This window comes from Mobula hypostoma, chromosome 26, assembly GCF_963921235.1.
Source record: "Mobula hypostoma chromosome 26, sMobHyp1.1, whole genome shotgun sequence".
In the NCBI taxonomy this organism is placed as follows: Eukaryota; Metazoa; Chordata; class Chondrichthyes; order Myliobatiformes; family Myliobatidae; genus Mobula; species Mobula hypostoma.
In genome coordinates, this window is record NC_086122.1 from 4,947,591 (window position 1) to 4,974,608 (window position 27,018).

Genomic DNA, 27,018 nt, shown 5'->3' on the forward strand with positions numbered 1-27,018 from the left:
GGGCATCCACAGGAGAAGTGTGCAAACTCCTGGCAGACAACACCCAAGGTCAGGATTACACCTGGGACGCTGGACCTGAAGCAGTGGCTCTGCTTGTCGTGCTACTAACTGCAGAACACGTGTCACAAGTTGCCAAAATTCAATGCAAATGTGGTCTCTGAGTGAAGCCTGATTCCCTCCTTGTTTCCTTCTGATCAGATGCTGAGTTTTGTTTTCCTGCTGCACTGTGTTTTGCTGCTGATGGCTACAGTCTGTACAGCTTGTCAGTGTCTATGTCACAGTGATATACACCTCACATCTCCCTCATTAAACACTAACACAGCGTTCCATGCCTTTAAGAAGCTCAACGATCTGGAGTGCAGGTTGGGACACCATCTCCTTCCACTGATGACAACAGTCACATCCACACTGATGGAACGTTCATGCCTGGCCCTTTTGAAATCAAATCATACAGGACGATGGTCATAAAAAGTCTGTCATTACTTTACTGAGAGTTGACTAAGGATGGATTCTTTATGCCTGCATATTTATTGAGGAAATGTTATTGTTAGTTGACACTGTGGTGGGCACGTGGCCAAGTGGTTAAGGCATTGGACTAGCGACCTGAAGTTCATGAGTTTGAGTCCCAGCCGAGGCAACATGTGTTATGTCCTTGAGCAAGGCACTTAATCACACATTGTTCTTCGACGACACTGGTGCCAAGCTGTATGGGTCCTAATGCCCTTCCTTTGGCCAACATTGGTGTCCTGGAGAGGGAAGACATGCAGCGTGGGCAACTGCTGGTCTTCCGTACAACCTTGCCCAGGCCTGCGCCCTGGAGAGTGAAGACTTTCCAGGCTCAGATCCATGGTCTCACAAGACTAACAGATGCCTTTATTATCATTATTAGTTGACATTGCTATCTTGACACAACAGCCTTTCTTCCCATCTCCCATGTTGTGTCAATTCTCCCATTTTATTTCCTAATCCCATTTCTTCCAATAAAATATTTCCAGTTCTCTGCATGAACACTTCAAATGCAGACAACCATGCAAAGGATTTTAATTGTGTTAGTAGCAAATTCTGTTTGGAAAAAGTAACATGAAGTTTTAGTTTATAATTCATGTCAAACTATTATTCTGCTTCGTCCCATTTGAACAATAACCCTCCATCCACTCCCATCCATGTATTATCCAAAATTATCTTAAATGTTGTAATCAAACCCATATTCACCACTTCCACTGGTAGCTCGTTCCGCACTTACTCCACTGAGTGAAGGAATGGCCCTGTAGGTTCCCCTTAAATATTTCACCTTTGATCCTTAACCTATGACTTCTAATTCTCATCTCACCTAACCTCGGTGGAAAAAGCCTGCTTTCATTTACCCTCTCTACACCCCCAATTATTTTATATACCTCTATCAAATCTTCCCTCATTCGTCTCCGCTCCAAAGAATAAAGTCCTAACCTCTTCAACCCTTCCCCATAAATCATGTCCTCAAGTCCTGGCAATATCCTTGTAAATGTCTCTGTACTCTTTAAACTTTATTGATATCTTTCTTGTGAGTATAGAAACAGAACTACACACAATACTCAAAATTCTTTCAGCAAAATCTCAAACAACTTCCAAATAATATACCAACTCCTGCACTGGTGACTCTGATTTATAAAGGCCAATATGCCAGAAGCTTTCCTTAATATCCAATCTACCTGTCATGTCACCCAGGAATTATGGATCTGTTTTCACAGATCCTTTTGTTTACCCGCACTCCTCGGTGCCCTACCATTATCTGTGTTTATCCTACCCTGGTTTGTCCTCCCAAAGTGCATCACCTCATACTTGTCTGCATTAGGTTCCAACTACAAATTTTCAGCTATTTTTCCAGCCTGTTGGTTTCTGTTGTTTTAATCTGAAGTTTTCTGAGCTCAATGTAAAATTCATTCGAGCATATTGAACTTGCGTATAAAAACTAATAGGATAGAGCAAGTAATTAAAGCAAGAAAATAACGATTAAACAATTTAATCTAAGAATTAAACAATCCAGAAGAGCAGATTTCTGAGTCCTGTGTTTTGCTCCTGACCTGCCTGTCGGTAGCACTAGCAAATTAAATCAGGTGTGGGGGGGGTGGTTGGTGAATTCTTGTGTGATCAAGTATTTTGTGTTTTATATTTGTAATTAATTGAGATCACTTTGTTGAGATCTGTTTTCCCTTTGACATGAGAGTCTTTTTCTATTTATCTGTATCAAAAAAGCCAAATAAGATCCACTGTGATTCAATGTTGTAAAACAATAAAACATGAAAACTTCTAAGGTGGGTGAATACTTTTTATATGAGCTGCAGGTGAATAAACCTGACCTCAGTGGTTGGGAAGATATTGGAGACGATTATGGATGTGGTTTCGGGATACTTGGAGGTACATGATAACAAAGGCCAAAATTAACATGCTTTTCTTTGGGGAAAATCGTGCCAGGCAAATCTGTTAGAATATTTTGAGGAAATAACAAGCAGAAAAGACAAAGGAGAAGATAGGAGAAAGATTCTGGTAATGAAAGGCATATGGTATGAGAAGTGATTGATGGCGCTGGGCCGTTACTTGCTGGAATCTCCAAGAATGAGCGGGGATCTCATTTAAAAAAAACTATCGACTGAGGAAAGACCTTGATAGTGAATGTTGAGAGGATATTTTCTATCATGGGGATCCAGGACTAACGGGCTCGCTCTCAAAGTAGAGGCATGGCCACTTAGAACGGAGGAGAGGTCTGATGGAATTTTTCAGTGCAGTCACTTCTTCCTTGTAATGTGCAGACTGGAACAGTGTCCAGTCCCCAAGCTATGATGTACACAGTGCTCTACACAATTCCAGAATAATCCCTTCTCCATTTTCATCTCCCTATCTCTGTCTCCCCAAAAAGACGAGAACAAGTGGTGACTGTTGTAAAATTATTTTTATTGAACATGTAGAGAGTTTTTCACAATGCTTGCAATCTATCAGTTCCTGACTTGGTGAGTAATCTCTTCTCTGTCCTCTGACCAGTGTTAAATGTGAATAGATGTGGATAATGAAAGGTCCAGGAAGTACATTTGACCAAGACATGCAGCAGCATTGAAAACTCCCTTCTCCCCAGCCCCCCAGAAACAACGTACACCTCCCCCATCTATATATGAATCTCTATCCCCCCCACTCCCCTTCCCTCTTATCTCCCAATATCTCTTTCACCCTCCCCCTCCCACCTCCCTCCTCTTTCTTTCAATCGACCCCAACCCATTCCCACTGTCCCTCTGTCCATCTCCGTCTGGTCAAGGTGGTTCTCTGTTCCAGCTCCTGGTAAGTCAGGAATCCCAGCGGAGGAGATGATGACGACGAGGATTCATTCGATCATGATGTGGGTGGAGAGCGAGGCAGAGGGCAGGAGTTCACCGTTTGCAGACAGATGGTGGATGTGGTGGTATCCTGCGGGTAGAACAGAGTGAGAGAGGCCATCACACAACAACTCAAACACCCAGCATCCCTTGGTTATGAGAAGAGTTGGCTCTCCCCAACATCCCTCTCCACCCAGCTCAACTCTCTCTCCCCACTACGTCCATCACCCTTCTCCAATGACTGTCCACACTCCCCCACCACAGCTTCTTTACCCCTTGTCTACTCCCCACGTCTCATCGCTCTCCACCACATCACTCTACATCCTTCCCCAACGGACACACCCAACCATCAGTCTCTCTTCAACACACCGTCTGGAATGTGCCTTAACAAGGCAACACACATCATCAAAGGTCCCCAGCATCCGGGCCGTGCCATCTTCATGCAGCTACCATCGGGCAGGAGGTGTACAAGCCTGAAGTCCCACACCACCAGGTTCAAGAACAGCTACTTCCCTTCAGCCATTCAGTCCTTAACCAACCGGGAAAACCCTAATCACTGTCACAGTAATAGCAACACAGTTACCAGTTTGTACTGAGAACACTGAACAGTTTCCACAATCTTCCTATAACGAGGTGATCAGAACTGAACACAATATTCCAAGTGTGGTCTAACCAGGGTTTTAATAGAGCTGCAACATTCCCTCACTGATCTTGAACTCAATCCTCTGACTAATGAAGGCCAACACACCAGATACCTTCTTAACCACCCAAATCAACTTGTGTGGTACATTTGAGGGATCTATGAATGTGCACCCCAGGATCCCTCTGTTTCTCCACACTGCTGAGAATCCTGCCATTAACATGTACCCTAAGATGACTCTGTTTTCAGTGCTTTTGCAGATCCTGCCAGTTCCTTCTGAGCCTTCTCCCTTCACTGCTTTCTCCCTGCACTTTGCTCCTGCCTGAACAGGGACCAAAGCATTGTTGAGGATCTCTACCACCCATCCCACAATCTCTCTAACCCACTAGCATCAGGAAGAAAGTACAGACGCACCAGGACTAGGACTGCCAGACTGGATACCGCTTCTTCCCTCAGATTGAGAGACTACTGAATACCCTGTCTCATACTTTCATGAACATATCAGACCCCCCTCAGCCTCCAGCGTCCAGGAAAAAGCACCCAAAGTTCGTCCAACTTCTCTTTATCATGCATGCCCTCCAATCCAGGCACTGTCCCAGTGAACCCTGTCTGCACCCTCTCTAAAGCCTCCACGTCCTTCCTGTGATGGGCCAGTCTTACTTGATGGGCTGAAGGGACTGTTTCCAACCTGCTCAACGTTTCCTGCTCTTACCTTCACGTGCAGCTTCTTTCAGTTCAGCCAGGGTCCCATCTGGATGATCTTTGGGTCAAATGTGAGCTTTCTCTGTCGCAGGAACTTTGTCTTCAGGTTCTCACCAGCGAAACCATTGTCACAATTTACCGTGGTACATGTCTATCTCCTGCCCAACATTGAGGGCCACTGCAGGCATTGTGGTGGGAGGGCAGGAGGAAGAGGGTGGGGAGGAGAAACAGTGGGACTGTGAGAGGGAGAACAAAGAGTGGGAGTCGGGGAAGAAGAGGAAGGATGGGCAATGGGATGAAAGTGTGTGTCTGTGTGTCACAGAGAGAGAGACAAAATGAGAAACTATTTTAAAGCTTATTTCATTATCATTACATATCAGCAAGTAATGAGAGTGTTAGTATCTGCGGTGATTACAAGGCACTGAAACGGTTAATGGGGTTACTGTTCTGTGTGGTACCAGACACGTTTGGTTTAGGACAACCTCCTTCAAAGGCGCTTTGAAGTTGTAGATACAAATGTATCAGGAACTACATTGGTGTTAGGCAAGGAGGGTTGGGGAGAGATGGAGATTGTGCAGGTGAACTGTGGGTGGGTATCCAGGGGATTAGGGCTGATAAGAGTCTGGTTTACAACCAGCGATTGGAGTGTTACTGCCTTACAGAAGCCTCCCTTCCCTGTGAATTGGAGATGGAGGGACGATGTGAAATGTGGCAGGGTTGGGAGGAGAGTCAGGGACTCAGATGCAACCTCTTACCCATTACTGGGTGTGCTTTGTGTGTAATGAGTGTCTGTATGTGTGTATCTCTGTTGGGGGCTGTGTGTGTGTGCGAGAGCGGGTGGAGATGGAGTGAGGGAAGGTGGTCCTCAGAGAGAAAGGAATGATCAAGATCAGGGACCAAGGTAGTGGGACAGCCAGTTAGGAATGTGACAGCCAGTACTTACAGTCAATGCCTTGGCTATGAAGACAAGCAAAATGACTTCTTCACCATCCTCTCCACTTGCGTGAGGGAGTACTGGACTTGCACCTCATCGTCCCTCTGTACGTCAACACTCCTGAGGTCTGTGCCATTTACGCTGTAAATTCTGTCATAACTTGGACTACAAAATGCATTACCTCACACTTGTCTGTCCCCTTAGGCAGCAGGATGCGTGAGACGGGAAGGATCACTGAAAAAGGCTCCAGGAGCGTCCACCCTGAATTTGGTGGATTCATCTGACCTCTAACCCCAGCAATGATCAAGATCAGGGACCAAGGTCCACACCATCCAGGCCACCCTCTGTTCTCAATGCTGCCATCAAGCAGGAGGTAACATTGGTGTTAGGCAAGGACGGTTGGGGAGGGATGGGGAATGTGCAGGTGAACTGTGGGCAGGTATCCAGGGGATTAGGGCTGGTAAGAGTCCCATCCATAACCAGCGACTGGGGGTGTTGTTACTTAACAGAAGCCTCCCTTCCCTGTGAGTTGGTGATAGTGGGAAGGTGTGAGGTAGTACATGGTATGTTTATATGTACTTTGATGATAAAATTACTTTGATTTAATTCACCTATAACTTTACCTTTATATAGCACATACCTACGTTTCCCTCATCAAACTTTGTGGTTATTTCACTGTAATGTTTGACTTTAACAAATGTACACCATAACACCACGTTTCCAAGCAACTTCAAATTCCATCCCAGATCTCCATTTCTAGAACTCACCCAACTATCAAGTTCAGACAGAGTGCTCTGTCGTTGTTGGCCCTTTTACTGAGAAACTTTATGGAACAGCTTTTGTATTGACAGAGTGAAGACTTTGAACTTTGATATATTTCCAGTCTCCAATTACCTGAGTCCTGCACCAGTTTATCGAACGTAGTTTCCACGAAGGATACTATCTCATCCAGGAGCTGGTTGCTGGTGGCACCTTCAAACCTGCTGCAATGGGTGATCTTGCAGCACGTGAGCAGTCCAGACAGCTTGAAGGAAGGGATAACAGACACACAGGTTAGCCTGCCACAGTTCATTGAGTAACCTTCCATATCAGCAAGGCCAAGAAAGTGATGGTGGACTTCAGGAATGGGAAATTGAGGGAACACACACCAGTCCTCTCCTTGAGGTCAGCAGTGTTTCAAGAAGGTGGAATCCATCATTAAGAACCCCTGCCACACAGTGATCATAAACCCGATTCCCGTTCTGAGCAAATCAATCTTGTGGCCAACTGAGTCCCTCATCAAGATGGCCAGTGATGCCTGTCTTGGGGGTTTAGCCTGTTACAAGATCTTCTGAGGCTTCCTCAACTCTCCCATGATCTCCACACACCTCCAGTTCTGGCCAAACTTTGAACTACTTCTGGGAACAGTTGAACAGCAGGGAAACAGGCCTTTTGGCCCATCTTGTCCAAGATAGTCTTATCTGTCTCTGTTTGACCTATGGCCCTCGAGATCTCTCCTTTCTATGTATTTATCACAACGCTTTTAAATGATGCTAATGCCCCTTCTCAATCACAATCTTGGTTAGCTCATTCTGAATACACACCACTCATTGCATGAAAAAGATGCCCCTGATGTCCTTTATAAATCTCTCAGCTCTGATCTTAAACCTATGCCCTCTTGTTGCAGCACTATCTCCTTGGGGGGAAAAATGGTCTTTTTTTTTGTCTACACCACTTATGTTCTTCAACTCTTCCATCCGGTCGTCCCTTGATCTCATACATTCCAGTGAATAAAATCTATTTATACAATCTCTCATCGTGGCTCCGGCCCCTAAGTCTGAGCAGAATACTGGTAAATCTCTTCTGCAAACTTTTCAGGCATCAATTCCTTCATGGAGGTCATTGATGTATGAAGTTTAAAAAAAGTGGTTCCAACACAGATTTCTGTGGAACACCACGAGCCACCGGCAGCCAACCAGAAAGGCTCGCTTTATTTCCACTCTTTGTCTCCTGCCAGTCTGATAAAGATACTGCCTTATCCATGCTAGTATCTTTCTTGTTATACCATGGGCTCTTAACTTGTTTAGCAGCCTCATCTCATGTGTGGCACCTTGTTAAAGGTCGTTTGAAAATCCAAATGCACGGGGCACTAGTGAGATGCGTGCAGTATAGACGTGTTTTTCAAGCTCCTCATTGCACACCAAACTTTACGAGTTAAAATTGCCTTTTTGAACGCTTGACTCTCAATTTTTGTTGCAAGAACTCCGTTGTTTGTTTCTCTCTTATGCCATGAACATGAACATGCCCAGTAAAACAGCACGAGGCGGGAAGGAAGCCGCTCTCCCGCTACCCGATGCTGTAGCTAACGTTAGCCATGACCAAGCTAGCAAGAACCCTCCAGGCATGTCGTCAGCCGAAGAGGAAGACGAGCTTCCTCTTATTTGGAAGAAAATATCAAACAAGCTCTTGCAGTCCTTCAACGAGCGGTTTGACAAGTTTGAGCACAGTTTCCAGAGTCTGTTGTCCATCCAGCAATCACTCACTGAGAGACTGTCGAGCACCGAAAATCAGACCGCCGACCACGAGCAGCGAATCCACGCCATGGAAACTTCAGTCGCAGAGCTGCAGCAAGAAAATAAAAGGCTGTGGGCCAAACTTTCAGATCTGCAAGGGAGATCCAGACGCAATAACATAAAGATTGTTGGCGTCCCAGAAGGCGAGGAGAAAGGGAGGCTGACTGAATTTGTCGCTAACCTGATCCCCAATCTGCTGGGGGATGACAACTTCACCAAGCCGGTCGTTATCGATAGAGCGCACCGCACACAACAGCCTAAACCACCGAAAGGCTCAAGGCCCCGCACAATCATTGCACGAGTGCATTTCGCACATGAGAAAGAAAAGATTCTGCGGCTCGGGAGGCAACTCTCGATGGATTACAGAGGTCATCGAATCTTAATCTTCCCCGATTACACCGCGGAAGTTATGGAGCAACAGCCGAGTTTCCGTGAGGTGCTGCAACTGCTGAGGGAGAAGGAGGTCCGGCATTCGCTACGTTTCCCGGCCAGGTGCCGTGTTCATCACCAAGGGCAAGTAAAAGTATTCAGCATCCCGGGTGAAGCCAAGACTTTTGCAGACCAAAAACTTTGAAAGGCTATTTTTCACAACATAAATGAAGAGAGTGCTGTGAGCGGACTTTAATCATGGTAGTTCTTTTTTCTATCCTCAATTTGTTCTTTATTATGTGTGCCAATGAGGGGCTGTTAGTTGGAGGTGTTTTTCTCCGCTTTTGTTCGGCGGTCCCAGATTAGGATGAGGGCAACTCTGCTTCGTTTGGGGAAGCAATGGGAGGGGGTTTTGTTCACAAAGTTATTAACTGTTCATGTTTTTTTTTTTTTGGTTTTTGCTGGCTGCCAGACTGAATGTTAAGTTTGTTTTTCATTACAATGCAAAAGGTACCACAAATGAATAATACTCTTGACTAAATGTCCTTGGTCTCTTGGAATGTGCGCGGTTACGGTCACCCAATAAAGCGAGGTAAAGTTTTCGCACATTTGAAGTCATTGAAATCTGACATTATATTCTTACAAGAAACTCATGTTAAAGCCACTCAGTATTGGAAACTCAAGGATCATTGGATTTCACAGGTCTATCAGGCACCTTTTACATACAAAGCCAGAGGCGTTGCCATTCTCTACCGTAAGACTGCCTTTTCGTTTTCACTCATCCACAATTGATCCAAATGGCAGGTTTATAATTTTAACTTGGCATATCAATTTACTTCCCATTACACTGGTAAACATTTATGGGCCGAACTCGGACGATCCAGGTTTTTTTCCGTAAGGTGATCCCAGATAACGATTCCAGCCACATATTGATCGGGGGTGACTTTAATAGCTACCTGGACCCGTATTTGGATAGGTTCTCCTCTGCTCCCCCACCCAATATTCTTGCTGTGCAAACTCTTAACAATTTGATGAAGTCGAAGAAGGTGGTGGATATTTGGAGACTACAACACCCATCTGACGGTGATTATTCTTTTTATTCCCATGTACACAGATCATATACACGGATGGATTCTTTTTTAGTCGACTCCAGATTAATCTCTAATATTGACCACACCAAATATCACAGCAGAATAATATCTGACCATAGTCCTGTCAGTCTCAATCTTCAATCGTCTCTCCCTATAACTGGCACTTTAATCCCTTTTTGCTCAAGGATCAGGCATTTAAAGAATACATTATGACACACATCTCGCAGTTCCTTGAGACCAACAACAATGGTGAGGTCAATTACTCAACACTGTGGGAAACACTTAAGGTGTATATCAGAGGACAAATTATTTCTTATGAAGCAACTCTGAAAAGGGCTAAACGAGGTCGATTGGAAGTGATTGAGGAAGAATTACTAGTGGCTGAACAGGCTTCAAAAACAAGAGGCTCCCACCCTCTCTCAGTGAAGCAAATATCTGTGTTTTATTAAAAAAAGATAAAGATGAAACGGACCCTGGAAGCTATAGGCTAAGTTATGATCTGAAAATAATTACAAAAGTGTTAGCAAATTGGCTCGGTAAGCATATAGAAAATATCATTCATCGGTACTCCTTCTGTAATGTCCGTAAAATTCTCAATATTTTGTATGCCGATTATGGGAAAGATAGAGCTGCTATACTGTCTCTAGATGCCCACAAGGCATTCGATATGATAGAGTGGCCCTATCTAATTGCAACACTCAAGAAGTTTGGATTCGGCGACACTTTTATAAAATGGGTCAAAATATTATATACTAATCCAACATCCTTCATTCTCACAAATGGGGATAAATCCAATCCGTTCTCTCTGCAATGTGGTATTCGCCATGGGGACCCATTGTCCCCACTGCTGTTTAACACAGCGCTGGACCTCCTGGCAATTGGCATTAGGGGCCACACACACATTAAAGGTATCAAGTTGGGCAATATTGAGACCCGCGTGACTCTGTACGCAGAGGATCTCCTTGTCTGTCTAGCCGACCCAGCGGTCTCTATTCCCATCCTACGAGAATATATAAATTCCTTCGGGAGTATTTCTGTCTATACCATAAATGGGGGAAAGAACGAATTCATGCCCTTAGTGGATTAATTTACAGAAGACTCCCTGAGAAATTTGCCTTTTAGAGTAGGGAAGGACTGTTTCACCTACTTGGGGATTAAACTGACTAGGAACCCAAAGCATCTTTTCAAATTTAATTTTATAGAATCATTAGAAAAACTCAGAACAAATATCGAGTCCTGGAGGACACTGCCCTTATCCATGATTGGACGGGTAAATATGATTAAAATGGTGAGCCTACCCAGGTTTCTATATATTTTTCAAAACCTGCCTATATATTTAAGTGCATCCTTTTTCAAGAAACTTGACTCTATCATATTGCCCTTTGTGTGGGGCTACAAATCACACAGGATATCCAAGGCTCACCTACACAAACCTCTTAAGAAGGGCGGTCTTGGTCTGCCAAATTTCAAACATTACTACTGGGCAGCTAACTCCAGGGCTCTTACATACTGGAAATGTGCAGGTGCTGAGACCCAAGATAAACCTTTATGGCCAGAGCTGGAAGCCTCTGTTGTTAAATATTCTTCACTTCCCACTTTCTTAGATCTGTACATCGACGGCCAGTTTGCATCATTCACACAATTAAGCGCTAGGCTTAACTTTCCAAATTCACATTTTTTTTGCTATCTCCAAGTCAGACACTACGTTAAGGAAAAGTGCCCACACTTCGAGCCTATTTCCACCACCCATTCCTTTCTTGAAAACCTCTTGCTCCCTCCAGACTCCAAACAGTTAATATCAAAATTTGTGAGTTGCTTTACTCCTTAGGTTTCTACAGATTTTATTAGGGAAGCCTGGGCCAGGGACTTGAACTCAGAGATATCAGAGGAACTTTGGGAGGAGGCAATGTCCCGGGTTCACTGTGGTTCTATTAATTCACGCTACAGGTTAATCCAGTACAATGTGATGCATAGATTGCATTATTCAAAAACAAAACTGAATCGCATCTTCCCATCTGTGTCTCCTGAATGTGATAAGTGCCACTCTGCTGAGGGCTGACTAGCACATCTTTTCTGGTTTTGCCCTACGTTATACAACTTTTGGACTGCAATTTTTGAGTGGCTGTCAAAAGTCTGTTCGAGAGACATTCAGCCCAATCACGAGCTCGCCATCTTTGGATGCTCTGCAGAGGCTCTTGAGTTGCCGCACGACATGCAGATTACTCTGCATCTCGGAATGGTGGTGGCTAAGAAACTTATTCTTCTGACCTGGAAGTCTAATACTCCACCCACCTTCACACACTGACTCAAGCAGATGTTGTCTATTATACAAATGGAAAGACTGCGTCTGCACAAACCCAGTACACAGAATACATTTGAGAGAATATGGAGACCCTTTCTGGCTCATGTCATATTACCTCACATACATCGTGACCTTGACCCGTCTAGTCTCATGAGTGGGTGTGGTGCCTAACCGGATTCTTTATTCATTTTACTTTACATTGCTTCCGTGATATCACTATTGTGTTAACTCTTTCTCTGAAAGTTTATTTAGGTAATCTTGGAAATAGTCTGGCAGCCTTTTTGTTTTGTGTTTTTTTTCAGTCTTGGTTTGTTTTGTCTGTGCTCCACTTGGAGCTGTATTTCTTTTGTATTGTTTTGAATGTCTTTATTTTGTCTTTGTAAAACTGAAAATTGTAAATAAAGTATTTTAAAAAAAAGAAAATCCAAATGCACAACATCAACTGATTTCCCTTTGTCAAACCTGCTTGTTACTTCTTCAAAGAATTCCAGCAGTTTTGTCAGGCAAGATTTTCCCTTGTGGAAACCATGCTGACTACGACCTCTCTTATCATGTGCCTCCAAGTGACCTGAAACCACATCCTTAACAGTCAACTCCAACATCTTCACAACCTCTGAGGTCAGACTAAATGGCCTATAATTTCCTTACTTCTTCCTTTCTCCCTTCTTGAAGAGTTGAGTGATGTTTGCAAATTTCCAGTCTTCTGGAAAATCTTAAAAGCATTGGAATCTGCATCTGCACTTCGCCTCAGGGTGGTGTAGCAGTTCATGCAATCACTTTGCAGCATCAGCTCTAAGGTCAGAGTTCAATTTCTGCTGCTGTTTGTCAGGAGTTAACGTGTAGAAGGGCCTGTTTCTGTGGTGCATGTTGCTATGAACATGGTGTGTAATCAAAGGCTTCTGCAAATTCATACAGATGTACAGTGGAGAATATTCCAGCTTGTTGCATTGCTGTCTGCTATGGAGCAGCCATTACCCAGGATCAGAAAAAACTGCAGAAAGTTGTAAACTCAGCCAGCTCTGTCACGGGCACTGTCCTCCCCAGCATCGAGCACATCTTCAGGTGAAAAATCGGTGACAGTCTCCTCGTTAACCAGTTGCCAAACCCTCACCGTCAGTTCCAAACACACCTTCCAACTGAAAAGAAAACCGAATCTACAACAGTAGGTCTGCATGGAGCAGTGTCAGCTTGCTGTAAAGGTCGAATTATTTATAACTTCCATGACGTCCTTGAGGCCTCCATTTTTATTTCACATTTAAATGTGTCCTAAATGTCGCTAATGTACCTGCCTCTACTCAACCACACAATCCCTGGAAGGGGTTCTGACATGCTCCCCACTCCCCAAATATACATTCCTCCAGTCATCTGAGAGTTCTGTCCATCATATTTATGCACTGGGAAAAGTCTCGGGTTGTGGACTCTGTCTCTGCCTCTTATCAGGGGTCTCAGAACAGATCACTGTGGAACATCACTGGTCACCGACTTACAGGCAGTTTACGATCCAACGACAACCAGCCTCTGCATTCTTTGAGCAATTCAACTGAGAATCCATAAAGCCAAGTTTCCCTGGATCCCACGCCTCCTGACTTTCTGAGTTGACCATGGGAAATCTTATCAAACCTAACTAAACTCAATAAAGACTTAGCAATGGCACAGAGTTATCGAGTCACACCACACAGAAACAGGCCCTTCGATCCAATGGTCCATGCTGACCAAGACTGCAATCTAATCTACTCCCATTTGTCATCGTTTGATCCATATCTCCCTTAAACTTTCCTGTCTGTGTAGCTGTACGAGTGGTTAATGTACTGTACTTACTTTAAACATTTCCTTTGTCAGCTCATTCCTTATACAGACCACTCTCCAGTTGAAAATTATGCCCTTTGTATATATATTAAATCTCTGTCCCATCACCTTAAACCTATGTCCTTGAGATCTTGATTTCCCAACCTTCAAGAAAAGACTGTGTGCATTTACTGTAACTATGCTTCTCATGATTTTATACACCTCTCCAGGATCACCCTTCAGTTTCCTGTGTTCTAAGGAAAAAAGTCCCAGCTTGTCCAACCTATAACTCAGACTTTTGAGTCCTGAGAACATCTTTGTAAATCTCCTCCGCGTTCTGTGCAACTTAATTTCATTATTTCCGCAGCAGGGTGACCAAGATTGGTGACCACAATAGCCCATGTGCAAACTCAGCAAGGGTGAAACATAACGTCACAACCTTTGTACTGAGTGAGTTACTGATGAATAGCAGCCGGCCAAATGCCTCCTGTCTACCCCTGACTTCACTTTGGGACCAGTAACAGCTTCTTCCCCAGTACTGAGAGACTTCTGAACACTCTGCTACCACACAGAGCACACTATTTATGACAGCGTCAGCAGCCTTATACTGCTGTATGTTTAACTATATATTGTATATGCACTTTATGTCATCTGCAGAATTGGCACCAGTACCTGTCGTAGGCCTTGACTCTGTTGGGACCCTCCAGCTGATATCTGACCATGTAGCTGTTCTGAGAAAAAGAAATATAGTTTTGATTCAGTGGCTTCGTCATGACTGGGTAAACCTTGTTGTGTTCTTGGTTGAAAATGTTCCCTCCCGGTGACATCAGGATGAACGGAAAGACATCCTCGGTCATGACGAAATCACGCTTCACAAACAACAAAAACAGTATTTATCCACACAGTATTTAAGATGATGGTTTCTTTAGATTAGTTTTATTTTTCACAAGGATATCGAAATACGGAAATATGCGGTGAAATGTGTTATTTTCAGTCGATGACCAGCATTATCTGAGAATGTGCCGAGGGCAGCCCACAAGTTTCGCCATGCTTCTGGCATGAACATAGCATGATCACAACTCACTAACCCTAACCCACCTGTGTTTGGAATGTGGGAGGAAACCAGAGCACCCGGAGGAAATGTACGCAGTCACAGGGAGAAGGTACAGATTCCCTACAGAAAACGGTGGGATTTGAACCCCGATGGGTGATCGCTGGTGCTGATTACTACCGTGACTGCTTATTTATGATAAGGTTGTGATAAGAATGGGTTAAAATCTTTATGACTGACCTTCAGTCTACAGGATTTGAGGGGATTAAAAGTATTTTCCAGTTGATATAGGAAGAGAATTCAGTCATTTGGTCCATCAAATCTGCTACATCTTCAATCATGGCTGATTTATTATTCCCTCTCAATTCCATTCTCCCTCCTTCTCCCTGTAATCTTTGTATTTTGGATATTCTTGTACCTCTGGCCCTGCTAAATCCCAACACCTTGATTTGTGTGCAATTCTGATTGCCCCGTTACAGGGAGGATGTGGAGACTTTAGGGAGTGGTTGAGCTTTAAGCCGGAAAATTCCAGGTGTCTGGCGTTAAAGAAAGGTAGACTCATGGAAAAGTTCCATTTCTCCTTGGATGGTATTGCTATCCCATTCACCTCTGAAAAACCAGACAAGAGTCTCTGACTGCAGCCTTAGAGATGCGGCTGCTGTCCAAACCCAGACGGTGGGGTACAGTCCCATCCAAAACCAAACAGTGGCATAGCTGAGAACATAGAACATAGAATAGTACAGCACAGTACAGGCCCTTCGGCCCACAATGTTGTGCCGAACCTCAAACCCTGCCTCCCATATAAGCCCCCACCTTAAATTCCTCCATATACCTGTCTAGTAGTCTCTTAAACTTCACAAGTGTATCTGCCTGCACCACTGACTCAGGCAGTGCATTCCACGCACCAACCACTCTCTGAGTGAAAAACTTTCCTCTAATATCCCCCTTGAACTTCCCACCCCTTACCTTGAAGCCATGTCCTGTTGCATTGAGCAGTGGTGCCCTGGGGAAGAGGCGCTGGCTATCCACTCTATCTAGTCCTCTTATTATCTTGTACACCTCTATCATGTCTCCTCTCATCCTCCTTCTCTCCAAAGAGTAAAGCCCTTGCTTCCTTAATCTCTGATCATAATCTATACTCTGTAAACCAGGCAGCATCCTGGTAAGTCTCCTCTGTACCATTTCCAATGCTTCCACGTCCTTCCTATAGTGAGGTGACCAGAACAGGACACAGTACTCCAAGTGTGGCCTAACCAGAGTTTTATAGAGCTGCATCATTACATCGCGACTCTTAAACTCTATCCCTTGACTTATGAAAGTTAACACCCCAAAAGCTTTCTTAGCTACCCTATCTTCCTGTGAGGGAATGTTCAGGGATCTGTGGACGTGTACCCCCAGATCCCTCTGCTCCTCCACACTAGCAAGTATCCTGCCATTTACTTTGTACTCTGACTTGCAGTTTGTCCTTCCAAAGCGAACCACCTCACACTTCTCCAGGTTGAACTCCATCTGCCACTACTCAGCCCACTTCTGCATCCTATCAGTGTCTCTCGGCAATCTTCGACAATCCTCTACACTATCTACAACACCACCAAACTTTGTGTCATCTGCAAATTTGCCAACCCAGTCTTCTACCCCCACATCCAGGTCATTAATAAAAATCAGGAAAAGTAGAGGTCCCAGAACAGATCCTTGTGGGACACCATTAGTCACAATCCTCCAATCTGAATGTACTCCCTCCACCACCACCCTCTGCCTTCTGCAGGCAAGCCAATTCTGAATCCACCTGGCCAAACTTCCCTAGATCCCATGCCTTCTGACTTTCTGAATAAGTCTATGGTGTAGAACCTTGTCAAATGCCTTAAATCAATATAGATCACATCCACTGCACTACCCTCATCTATATGCCTGGTCACCTCCTCAAAGAACTCTATCAGGCTTGTTAGACACGACCTGCCCTTCAGAAAGCCATGCTGACTGTCCCTGATCAGACCATGATTCTCTAATTGCCCATACAACCTATCCCTAAAAATCTTTTCCAACAGCTTTCCCAACACAGACGTAAGGCTCACTGGTCTATAATTTCCTCGACTATCCCTACTACCTTTTTTGAACAAGGGGACAACATTCACTTCCCTCCAATCATCCGGTACCATTCCCATGTACAACGAGGACATAAAGATCCTAGCCAGAGGCTCAGCAACCTCTTCCCTCGCTTCTTGGAGCTGCCTGGGGAATATTCCGTCAGGCCCCGGGGACTTATCCATCCTACTGTATTTTAACAACTCCAACACCTCCTCTCCCTTAATATCAACATGATCCAGAACATCAACCTCACTCATATTGTCCTCACCATCATCAAGTTCCCTCTCATTGGTGAATACCGAAGAGAAGTATTCATTGAGGACCTCGCTCACTTCCACAGCCTCCAGGCACATCATCCCACCTTTATCTCTAATCATTCCCACCTTCAATCCTGTCATCCTTTTTTTCTTCACATAATTGAAGAATGCCTTGTGGTTTTCCTTTACCCTAGTCGCCAAGGCCTTCTCATGCCCCCTTCTTGCTCTTCTCAGCCCCTTCTTAAGCTCCTTTCTTGCTTCCCTATATTCCTCAATAGACCCATCTGATCTTTGCTTCCCAAACCTCATGTATGCTGCCTTCTTCCACCTGACTAGATTTTCCACCTCACTTGTCATACATGTCTTCACCCTACCATTCTTTATCCTTCTCACCGGGACAAATTTATCCCTAACATCCTGCAAGAGATCTCTAACCATTGACCATATGTCCATAGTACATTTCCCTGCAAAAACGTCATCCCAATTCACACCCGCAAGTTCTAGCCTTATAATTTGCCCTTCCCCAATTAAAAATTTTCCTGTCCTCCCTGATGTGAAAAAGACTAAAGAGCTGGTGGTAGACCTGAGGAGAGCTAGGTACCGGTGACCCCTGTTTCCATCCAGGGGGTCAGTGTGGACATGGTGGAGGATTACAAATACCTGGGGCTACGAATTGGCAATAAACTGGACTGGTCTAAGAACATGAGGCTGTCTACAAGAAGAGTCAGAGCCGTCTCTATTTCCTGAGGAGACTGAGGTCCTTTAACATCTGCCAGACGATGCTGAGGATGTTCTACGAGTCTGTGGTGTCCAGTTCTATCACGTTTGCTGTTGTGTGCTGGGGCAGCAGGCTGAGGGTAGCAGACACCAACAGAATCAACAAACTCATTCGTAAGGCCAGTGATGTTGTTGGGAGGGAACTGGACTCTCTCACGGTGGTGTCTGAAAAGAGGATGCTGTCTAAGTTGCATGCCATCTTGGTCAATGTCTCCCATCCACTACATAATGTACTGGGTGGGCACAGGAGTACATTCAGCCGGAGTCTCATTCCTCCGAGATGCAGCACAGACTGTCATAGGAAGTCATTCCTGGCCGTGACCATCAAACTTTACAACTCCTCCCTTGGAGGGTCAGACACCCTGGGCCGAAAGGCTGGTCCTGGACTTCTTTCATAATTTACTGGCATAATTTACATATTACTATTTAACTTCTTTAACTATTTCTCTATTACTATTCTATTACTATTTATTATTTCCATGACTATTACTATTTACTAATAGTGTTATTACTATTACTATTTCTATTACTATTTATTATTTATGGTGCAACTGTAATGAAAACCAAATTCCCTCGGGATCAATAAAGTATGACTATGACTATGATTCTATCCTTTTCCATGATAATGCTAAAGGCCAGGGAGCAGTGGTCACTGTCCCCCAGATGCTCACCTACTGAGAGATCTGTGACCTGACCCGGTTCATTACCTAATACTAGACCTGCAAGGATATTACTCCCCTTCGAGTTCAGGTGCAACCCATCCAATCTGTGCAGGTCCCACCTTCCCCAGAAGAGATCCCAATGATCCAAAAATTTAAAACCCTGCTCCCTGCACCAACACCTCAGCCACGCATTCAATTGCCATCTCCTCCAATTCTTACCATCACTGTCACGTAGCACTGGCAGCAATCCTGAGAACACCACCCTTGAGCTCCTGTTCTTCAGCCTTCTGCCTAGTTCCCGAAACTCACACTTCAGGACCTCATCCCTCTTCCTGCCTATGTCGTTGGTCCCTACATGTATCACGACTTCTGGTTGCTTTCCCTCTCGTACTAGGATGTCGTGCACCCAGTCAGAGACATCCCAGACCCTGGAACCCGGGAGGCAACAAACCATGCGGGTGTCCTTCTCACATCCACAAAATCTCCTGTCTGCTCCCCTGACTATAGAGTCTCCAATGACGACAGCTCTCCTCTTCTCCATCCCACCCTTCTGCACCACCAAGTCAGTCTCAGTGCCAGAGGCCCTGCCACCGTGCCTCACACCTGTTTGGTCGTCCCCGCCAACAGTATCCAGGACGGTAAACTTATTATTCAGGGGAATGGCTACAGGGGTGCTCTGCACTACCTGTCTGCTCACCTTCACTTTCCCCCCTCTGACTGTCACCCAATGAACTGCTTCCGACAGCCTAGGTATGACTACCTCCCTGTAGCCGTTCGGTCCCATCCACATCCAATCAGTGGGATATGGTCCCATCCAAACCCAAACAGTGGGATACGGTCCCATCCAAACCCAAACAGTGGGATAGGGTCCCATCCAAACCCAAACAGTGGGATATGGTCCCATCCAAACCCAAACGGTGGGATATGGTCCCATCCAAACCCAAACGGTGGGATACGGTCCCATCCAAACCCAAACAGTGGGATAGGGTCCCATCCAAACCCAAACAGTGGGATATGGTCCCATCCAAACCCAAACAGTGGGATAGGGTCCCATCCAAACCCAAACAGTGGGATACGGTCCCATCCAAACCCAAACAGTGGGATAGGGTCCCATCCAAACCCAAACAGTGGGATACAGTCCCATCCAAACCCAAATAGTGGGATACAGCCCCATCCAGACCTGCTCTCTCCGTTCCCTTCTGGTGTAGTACATCTTCAGATTATTAAGGCCATCAATCCAGTACTGAGCTTCCATGGCACTGTTGGCCACCAGGTCCAAGTTCTTTTCCCTTCCTTTAAAGATGATGCTGAAGTTGTAATCACTGCGATTCTCCGAGGTCACCTCTGAATGGTGACCTGCCCTCACCTCCTCGATGTCATAAATCGAGACTGCAGGGGGTCGGGTGGGTCGGGGTGGGTTTGAGGTAGAACAGCAGCAGAGATCAGAATGAGATATTCAGATTCAGATTAATAAACACAAGAGATTCTGTAGTTGCTGGAAACATACAGTCTACTCAAAGACCACCCTCATCCCAGACATGCACGCATCTCCCCTCTCCCATCAAAATAAACAAGACTGAAAACAGGAACCACCAGGCTCAAGGATAGCTTCTATCCCACGGACACAGTTCAGCTGCCTTATTATAGGAAGCTTTGGAGAGGGAGCAGAGATTTACCCGGATACTGCCTAGACCAGAGAGCATGTCTATGAAGACAGGTTGAGCAAACCATAGATGAAGTGAGTAAAGTTGATATTACCAAGAAGAAGGTACTTGGGAAACTGAAAGGTCTGAGGTGGATAAGTTCAATGAACCAGGAGAGACAAAAGAGTCAGTGGATGTTATTTACTTGGATTTTCTTGAGTCATTTGACAAGGTGCTGAACATGAAGCTGTTTAAGAAGCTAAGAGCCCACTAGCATAGACAGAAGATTGTCTGAGTAGTGTGAGATTGGGGAAAAAGGAGGCCTATTCTGGTTGGCTGCCAGTGATCAGTGTTGTTCCAAAGGGGACAGAATTGGAACTGTTCCTTTTCGCGTTGAATGTCAATGATTTGGATGATGTACCAGATGGTTTTGTGGCCAAGTTTGCAGACAATAATGCAAAGATAGGCAGAGGGGCTGGTAGAATTGAGGAAGCAGAGAGTCTGCAGAAAGAGTTAGACAGATGAGGAGAATGGGTAAAGAAGTGGCAGATGGAATATTGGGTAGGGACTGGTATGCTCATGCACTTTGGTTAAAGGAGTAAAGGCACAGGCTATTTTGTAAACAGGAAAAAAATGCAAAGTCCAATTTAGTGTAAAGTGATCAAGAAAACAAGGTTTCACACTACATCTCGTTACGTGTGACAGTAAAAAAAATATTAAATAGTCAGAGGAAACTGAAGCTCCCAGGGCAAACACATGCGTTCAGAGGGAGAACGTGCAAACTCCACACAGACAGCACAGAGATCAATGGGCATCTCTCTCACGTAGCAGTTACCAGGATGCTATTACAGCTCGGGGCGTCGGAGTTCAGATTTCAATTCTGACACTGTCTGTAATGGGTTTACACGTACTCCCTGTGACCAAGTGGGTTCCCTCTGGGTGGTGCGCTTTCCTCCACGGTCCAAAGTCGTACCGGTTAGTTGGTGAATTAGTCATTGGGCTATTGTAAAATAGGTGGGTGTTGGGACGGAAAGGCTTCTACTGTGCTGTATCTCAAAATAAAATAAAATAAATTGTATTTTCTTTATTCTGCTGCTTTTCTCCAGATCACAGCTTCCTTGGGGCAGCAAATCTACTGGATTCAACGGCAGCAAATCTACTGGATTCAACATGGTGTGGTACGATGAATCAAGGTCTAATCACTGGCATTGTGGCCCCTTGGACAAATACGTTTCTCAACTTTCTTTAAGTGCACTTCCTATCCCACCATCCCTCCAAGTCTCGCACAACACTCACAGGTTTGGTTCCTGGCCCACTTGCAGATCTTTTCTGAGCTGTACCACACTGTCTGATAGTCCTTCTGCAGCTTGTACAAGCGGAATCTCATCCATGAGGGAGACCTGACCTTCAGCAGATGACTCCCTCTGCGCATGGCTCTAATACCTTCATCCACGAACAAGTCTTGTGAGGAAAACAGAGAGGACACATCAGTCAGAGAGTTGCTGGAAGGGAAGTGGAGGGTGGGAGGGTAATGAAGGGGCAGAGGGAGGGAGGGTGGAATGGGACGGGCAAGTGGAGAGTGAAGTAGGGGTAAACGGTTGGGAGTTAGGAAGCCAGGGAACAGGTGCCTAGGGCAGGGAAAGGATGTTAATGTGCAGGAAAGGGCATGAAACTACAAGAAATGAGAACGAACACTAAACCACAGTACGGGCCTTTTGGTGGAGAATGTTGTGCTAAAAGTTTAACTCACTCTAATAACTATTGAGATTTCACTCCCAGATGAACTAGAGGCACTATTATGGACTCCCACAGCCCCTGATGACCCATGATTTCAGTCTCTGAGACTGACGTGAAAGCATCCTTCAGGAAGGTGAACCCAGGGAAATCAACCAGTCCAGACAGTGTACTTGGCCGAATACTAAAGACCTGTGTGGATCAGCTGGCTGGTACTTACTGTTATCTTTAACCTTTTGCTGTGTCAGTCTAAGGTACCCACCAGCTTCAAGAAGGGATGGGTCAAACTGGTGTCCAAGAAGAACGAGGTAACCTGATTCAATGATTATCATTCAGTGGACCATACTTCATCTGGTGTTGGAACATATCAACTCCTGCCTGAGGTGTGACTTGCATCCACTCCAGTCTGCCCACCATCACAACAGGTCACAGCAGATGCTGTTTCATTGGCTCTTCACTCAGCCTGAGAACATCTGGACTGGGAAGATGCACACAGCAGGATGCTCTTCATTGACTACAGCTCAGTGTTCAACACTATCATTGCATCAAAACTAATCAATAAATTCCAACACCTCCTTGTGCAAATGGGTCCACAATTTCCTCACTAATAGACCCCAGTCAGTTCAGAATGGCAACAGCATCCCTTCCACAATCGCCATCAGCACAGGTGCACCACGAGGCGGTGTGCTTCATCCCCTGCTTTACTCGCTTTATACTTATGACTGTGAGGCCAAGGATCGCTCCAATGCTGTATTCCAGTTTGCTGACAACACCGCTGTTGTTGTCTGAATCAAAGCTGGTGGGAAATCAATTTACAGGGAGATTGAAAATCTAGATGAATGGTGCCATAACAACAACTTCTCATTCAACGTCAGCAAAACCAAAGAGCTCTGTATGTACAAAACATTAAGTTTCCCTTTCGGAAACCCAGATTCCAAATAAAGATGCTTTCACAATAACAGTTTTTAACTAACTAACAGTTCTAAAGTTTCAGTCTTTTGGGTATCTCTCTATTTCTTTCAGGGTAGCGCCTCTGGACCTATGGAGTGACATTGGGTTTCGTAGCTGTCTTGTTTGCTACAACATTCTCGGTTTCCAGTGTCACCTTGCTGTCAGTGACATGGTCATCACTGAGAGGTAAGTCCGGTGACTGTAATGTGACCGTCTTGTTGGATGCAATCGACTCAGGTGTGCTCTTGGCTGGCGTGACAGACTGGAACAGTCCCTGTGAGTGATATTGTGAGGAACTTCCTGCTTGACTGCTCAATCTCCATCTGCAGATAGGCTTGTGACAAGTCAACCTCTGACAACCTCTTCCCGCCTGCCAAAGATGCAAAAATGTCTTCTATTTGTGGCAGGGGATACTGCACAGTACGCAACACAGGGTTGATGCTCACCTTGAAATCCCCACATCGTGAACAGTTGCCATTGTCTGTTGATGTCACACTGAGAGCTTTGATTGAGTGCCAGTCTAGTTGGATTTTTCTCAACCATTCACATTCAGAAAGCGCTGGCCATCCACTTTTCAATACATAAAGCTCTAACTGCTGTGTTTGGCCTCCACAGACTACCTTCACTTTTAGTTTGTCTTGCGGGACATTTTTTCGCCTGTGTAGGTCTTTAGCATCACTGAGGTCTTCTCTAAAGGCATCTTAGAAAACAGTTAGTTGTAGTCAGACTCTGGTATCAGTCTTCACTCTGGAAGACACTAGCAGTATGCCTGATGTGGTGTGTGAAGGAAGAGAAGTGGGTGCAGTTACTATTACAAGAGAGAAGGTGCTCAGAAAGTTAAAAAACCTGAAGGTGCACAAGTCACACAGTCCAGATGAACTGCACCCTGGGGTTCTGAAAGAGGTAGCATTAGGGATTGTGGTGACATTAGGAATGATCTTTCAAAAATCACTGGACTCTGGCATGGTGCCAGAGAACTGGAAAATTCCAAATGTCACTCCACACTTTAAGAAAGGAGGAAGTCAGCAGACAGGAAATTACAGACCCGTGAGTCTGACGTCAGTGGTTGGGAAGATGTTAAAGTCAATTGTTAAGGATGAGGTGTCATAGTCCGGTCTGTGAAATCTGCATTCCGGTTCATGGTCTGGTTCATCGATCCTTATTCCCGGTTTTTCAGTTTTCCCTTGTTTCATTGGGTGCCTTAATTGAGGCACATGATTTTCGTTTTGGGCTGCATTTAAATACCTCTGAAAACCAAGGATTCTCTGCTGGACTGTTCCCTTCCCCTCCCTTCCATATCCCCAACGGTTACCTCGCCTGCAACTTTCGTCTGCCACTTCATCAAGGATCCTCGGCAGTGACCACGCCAAGTATCCTCGGCACTTCCCTCGACAAGTACTCTCGGCAGTCATGCCGGCCCTACGTCCTAGAACGGGTCCCAGCCCTGCATCCTGTAAAGGGTTCCGGCCCGTACCCAAGGGCCTAACTGAGCCGAGACCAAGAGCCGAACCTAGCCTAGTCCAAGAGCCAGGTCCTGCCCTGGAGTTCCACGTCCTGCCCAGGAGTACCTCGCCCAGCCTGGTGCTGGGGATCCCTCGTCCAGTCCAGGAGCCTCGTCCTGTGCAGGAGTTCCAAGTCCAGTCCTGTAGCCACATCTTGTCCGCGCCTAGATCCGGGGTCCGATCCCGAGTCAAGACCCAGGTTCCGGGTCCCTATCCAGTCTCTGGCTCGGAGTCCTAGCCCAGGCTTCTAATTCCAAGTTCCTTGTCCTGTTCCTAGTACTTCAGTGTCTGTGTCTTGCATTTGGGTCCACTCCCAATGCCCCCTTATAACTTGAGGCGATGGAGTAGTTGGTGACAGAGGACAAGATTGGATAAAGTCATCAAAGTTTGTTTAAGGGAAAATCCTGCTGTTGGAATTCTTTGAGGAGATGACAAGTAGGATACATAAAGGGGATGTCATGGATGTTGTATATTTGGACTTTCAGAAGACCTTTGACAAGGTGCCACACATGAGGCACCTGAGATACAAAGGGATTTCGGAGCCCTTGTGCAAAACACCCCAAAGCTTAACGCAGGTTGAGTCGATGATGAGGAAGCAAATGCAAAGTTCACATTCATTTCAAGAGGTCTAGAATGCAAGAGCAGGAATGTGATGCTGTGGATTTATAAGGCACTGGTGAGGCCTCACCTTGAGTATAGTGAACAGTTTAGGGCTCCTCATCTTAGAAGAGATGTGCTGGCATTGGAGAGAATCCAGGGGAGGTTCACAAGGATAATTCCCAGATTGAAAGGGTTATCATACAAAGAACGTTTGATGTCTCTGGGTCTGTACTCACTGAAATTTAGTAATATGAAGTGGGATCTCCTTGAAAGCTATCAAATGCTGAAAGACTGAGACAGAGTAGATGTGATGAGGATCTTCCCCATGGTAGGGGAGTCTAGAACAAGCGGGCACAACTTCAGGATTGGAGGATGTCCATTAAGAACAGAGATGTGGAGAAATAACTTATGTCAGATGGTTGTAAGTCTGTGGAATTTGTTGCCACGAGCTGCTGTGGAGGTCAAGTCATTGGGTGCATTTAGGGCAGAGATAGATTGCTTCTTGATTAGCTAGGGCATGACAGGGAATGGGGAGAATGCAGGGGAGTTGGGATGACTGGAAGAATTGATCAGCCATGATTGAATGGCGGAGCAGACATGATGGGCTGAATGGCCCACTTCTGGTTCTATATCTTATGGTCTAATGACAATGGCATCAAAGATTACGGGGACTGGGGTTGAGGAGGAGAGAAAAAAAGATCAGCCATGATTGACGAAGCAGAGTCGATGGGCCAAATGGCATAATTCTTCTCCTACGTCTTATGATCATATGGTCTAAGTAAGAGCTCAGACCTCAATCCACGTGAGAATTTGTGTCTGGACTTGAAAATCACTGTTTACTCACGATCCCCATGTGATAAAAAAGAATGTGGAGAAATCACAGTCTACAGATGCAAAGCTGATGGAGATCTGTCCACACAGACTCAAGGCTGTAATTGCTGCCAAAGGTGATCAGTGTCAAAAAGTCAAATTAAACCCTCTATGATTCAACATTGTAAAACAAAAAAGTGTGAAAACTTCCAGAGGGGGTGAACATGTTTTATTGGCTCTGTAGATTATCTTTGATTCTATTGTACTGTGGTGAGCATTCGGTTCACAATGGCAGACGAGAGAAGCTCGTTTATCTCAGATGCTGTTTTTATTGCGACAGGCACAATAATGGACAGAGTGCAACAGCTCGGTGAGAACTAACTCAGTCACATACAGACGGGGAGGTGATTATCACACACCTCGGTTAATTTCAGGGTGACACACAAACACACAAGTGAACAACTGTGTAACCCCAGCTAAAATGTAACAATACATGAACTTGGACATCTCACCATAATTTTACTGAACACACACACCATGGACATATCTTAAAAACAAGAACGCTGGCTGATAGGAATTCTGGGTCGAGCTGTCGACCACACCTCGGGAGCCCTACACTATTATTAGTTCTACTGTGAATGCCTGCAAGAAAATGATTCTCAAGCTGGAATGTATGGATTTTGATAATAAATTTACTGTGAACTTTAAACTTTGCAAAATGAATCTTAAATTAACCATTAAATCTCTTCCCTTTCACCTGAAATATGTACTCTCCAGTTCTTGATCCACCACTGCTTGGAAAAAGACTGAGTACATTCACCCCATCTGTGCCCCTCATGATTTTATACACCTCTATAAGGTCACCCTTCAGTTTGCTACAGTCCAAGGAGTAAAGTCCCAGACTGTCCAAGTTGGGATAGATGCAGACATACAGCTCGTCTTTACATCTGTCTTTATCCAGCGTTTCACCGTGACTCAGGATTCTTGATTCCACTCTGCTGTTTTGTGCTCATCACTGTATTTATTGCTGGAATCATTGACATGGTCTCAATAAACAAGGAAACAAGAACCAATTCCTTGAAGAGTACCAGTCAGGTCAGTGGAAGAAACCAATCCCTCTGCAGGAGCGTAGCGGTTTACACAATCACTTGACAGCCCCAGCAATTACGGATCAGGGTACGATTCCCACAGCTGTCAGTATGGTGCTTCTTCGTTCTCCCTGTGGCTGTG

At 45.1% G+C, this 27,018-nt stretch overlaps 1 protein-coding gene across 3 annotated transcripts; it reads right to left on the bottom strand.

Moving 5' to 3' along the window:
• Positions 1–3,218: 3,218 nt before the first annotated feature.
• LOC134338100 (1-phosphatidylinositol 4,5-bisphosphate phosphodiesterase delta-4-like) lies at positions 3,219–21,675 on the bottom strand. 3 transcript variants are annotated; one of them, XM_063033642.1, is made up of 6 exons: positions 21,488–21,675; positions 19,729–19,937; positions 14,389–14,447; positions 6,512–6,641; positions 4,694–4,992; positions 3,219–3,432 (listed from the first exon to the last, which is right to left on the bottom strand). In XM_063033642.1, exons 1-4 carry the CDS (start codon positions 21,621–21,623, stop codon positions 6,557–6,559), a joined length of 489 nt encoding a protein of 162 aa, XP_062889712.1. In that variant the 5' UTR covers positions 21,624–21,675; the 3' UTR covers positions 3,219–3,432; positions 4,694–4,992; positions 6,512–6,556. The 3 variants fall into 3 exon arrangements, with proteins under 3 accessions (XP_062889712.1, XP_062889711.1, XP_062889710.1); XM_063033641.1 differs by having other exon boundaries at positions 5,627–6,641; XM_063033640.1 differs by having other exon boundaries at positions 4,694–6,641.
• Between the last annotated feature and the right edge of the window lie 5,343 nt (positions 21,676–27,018).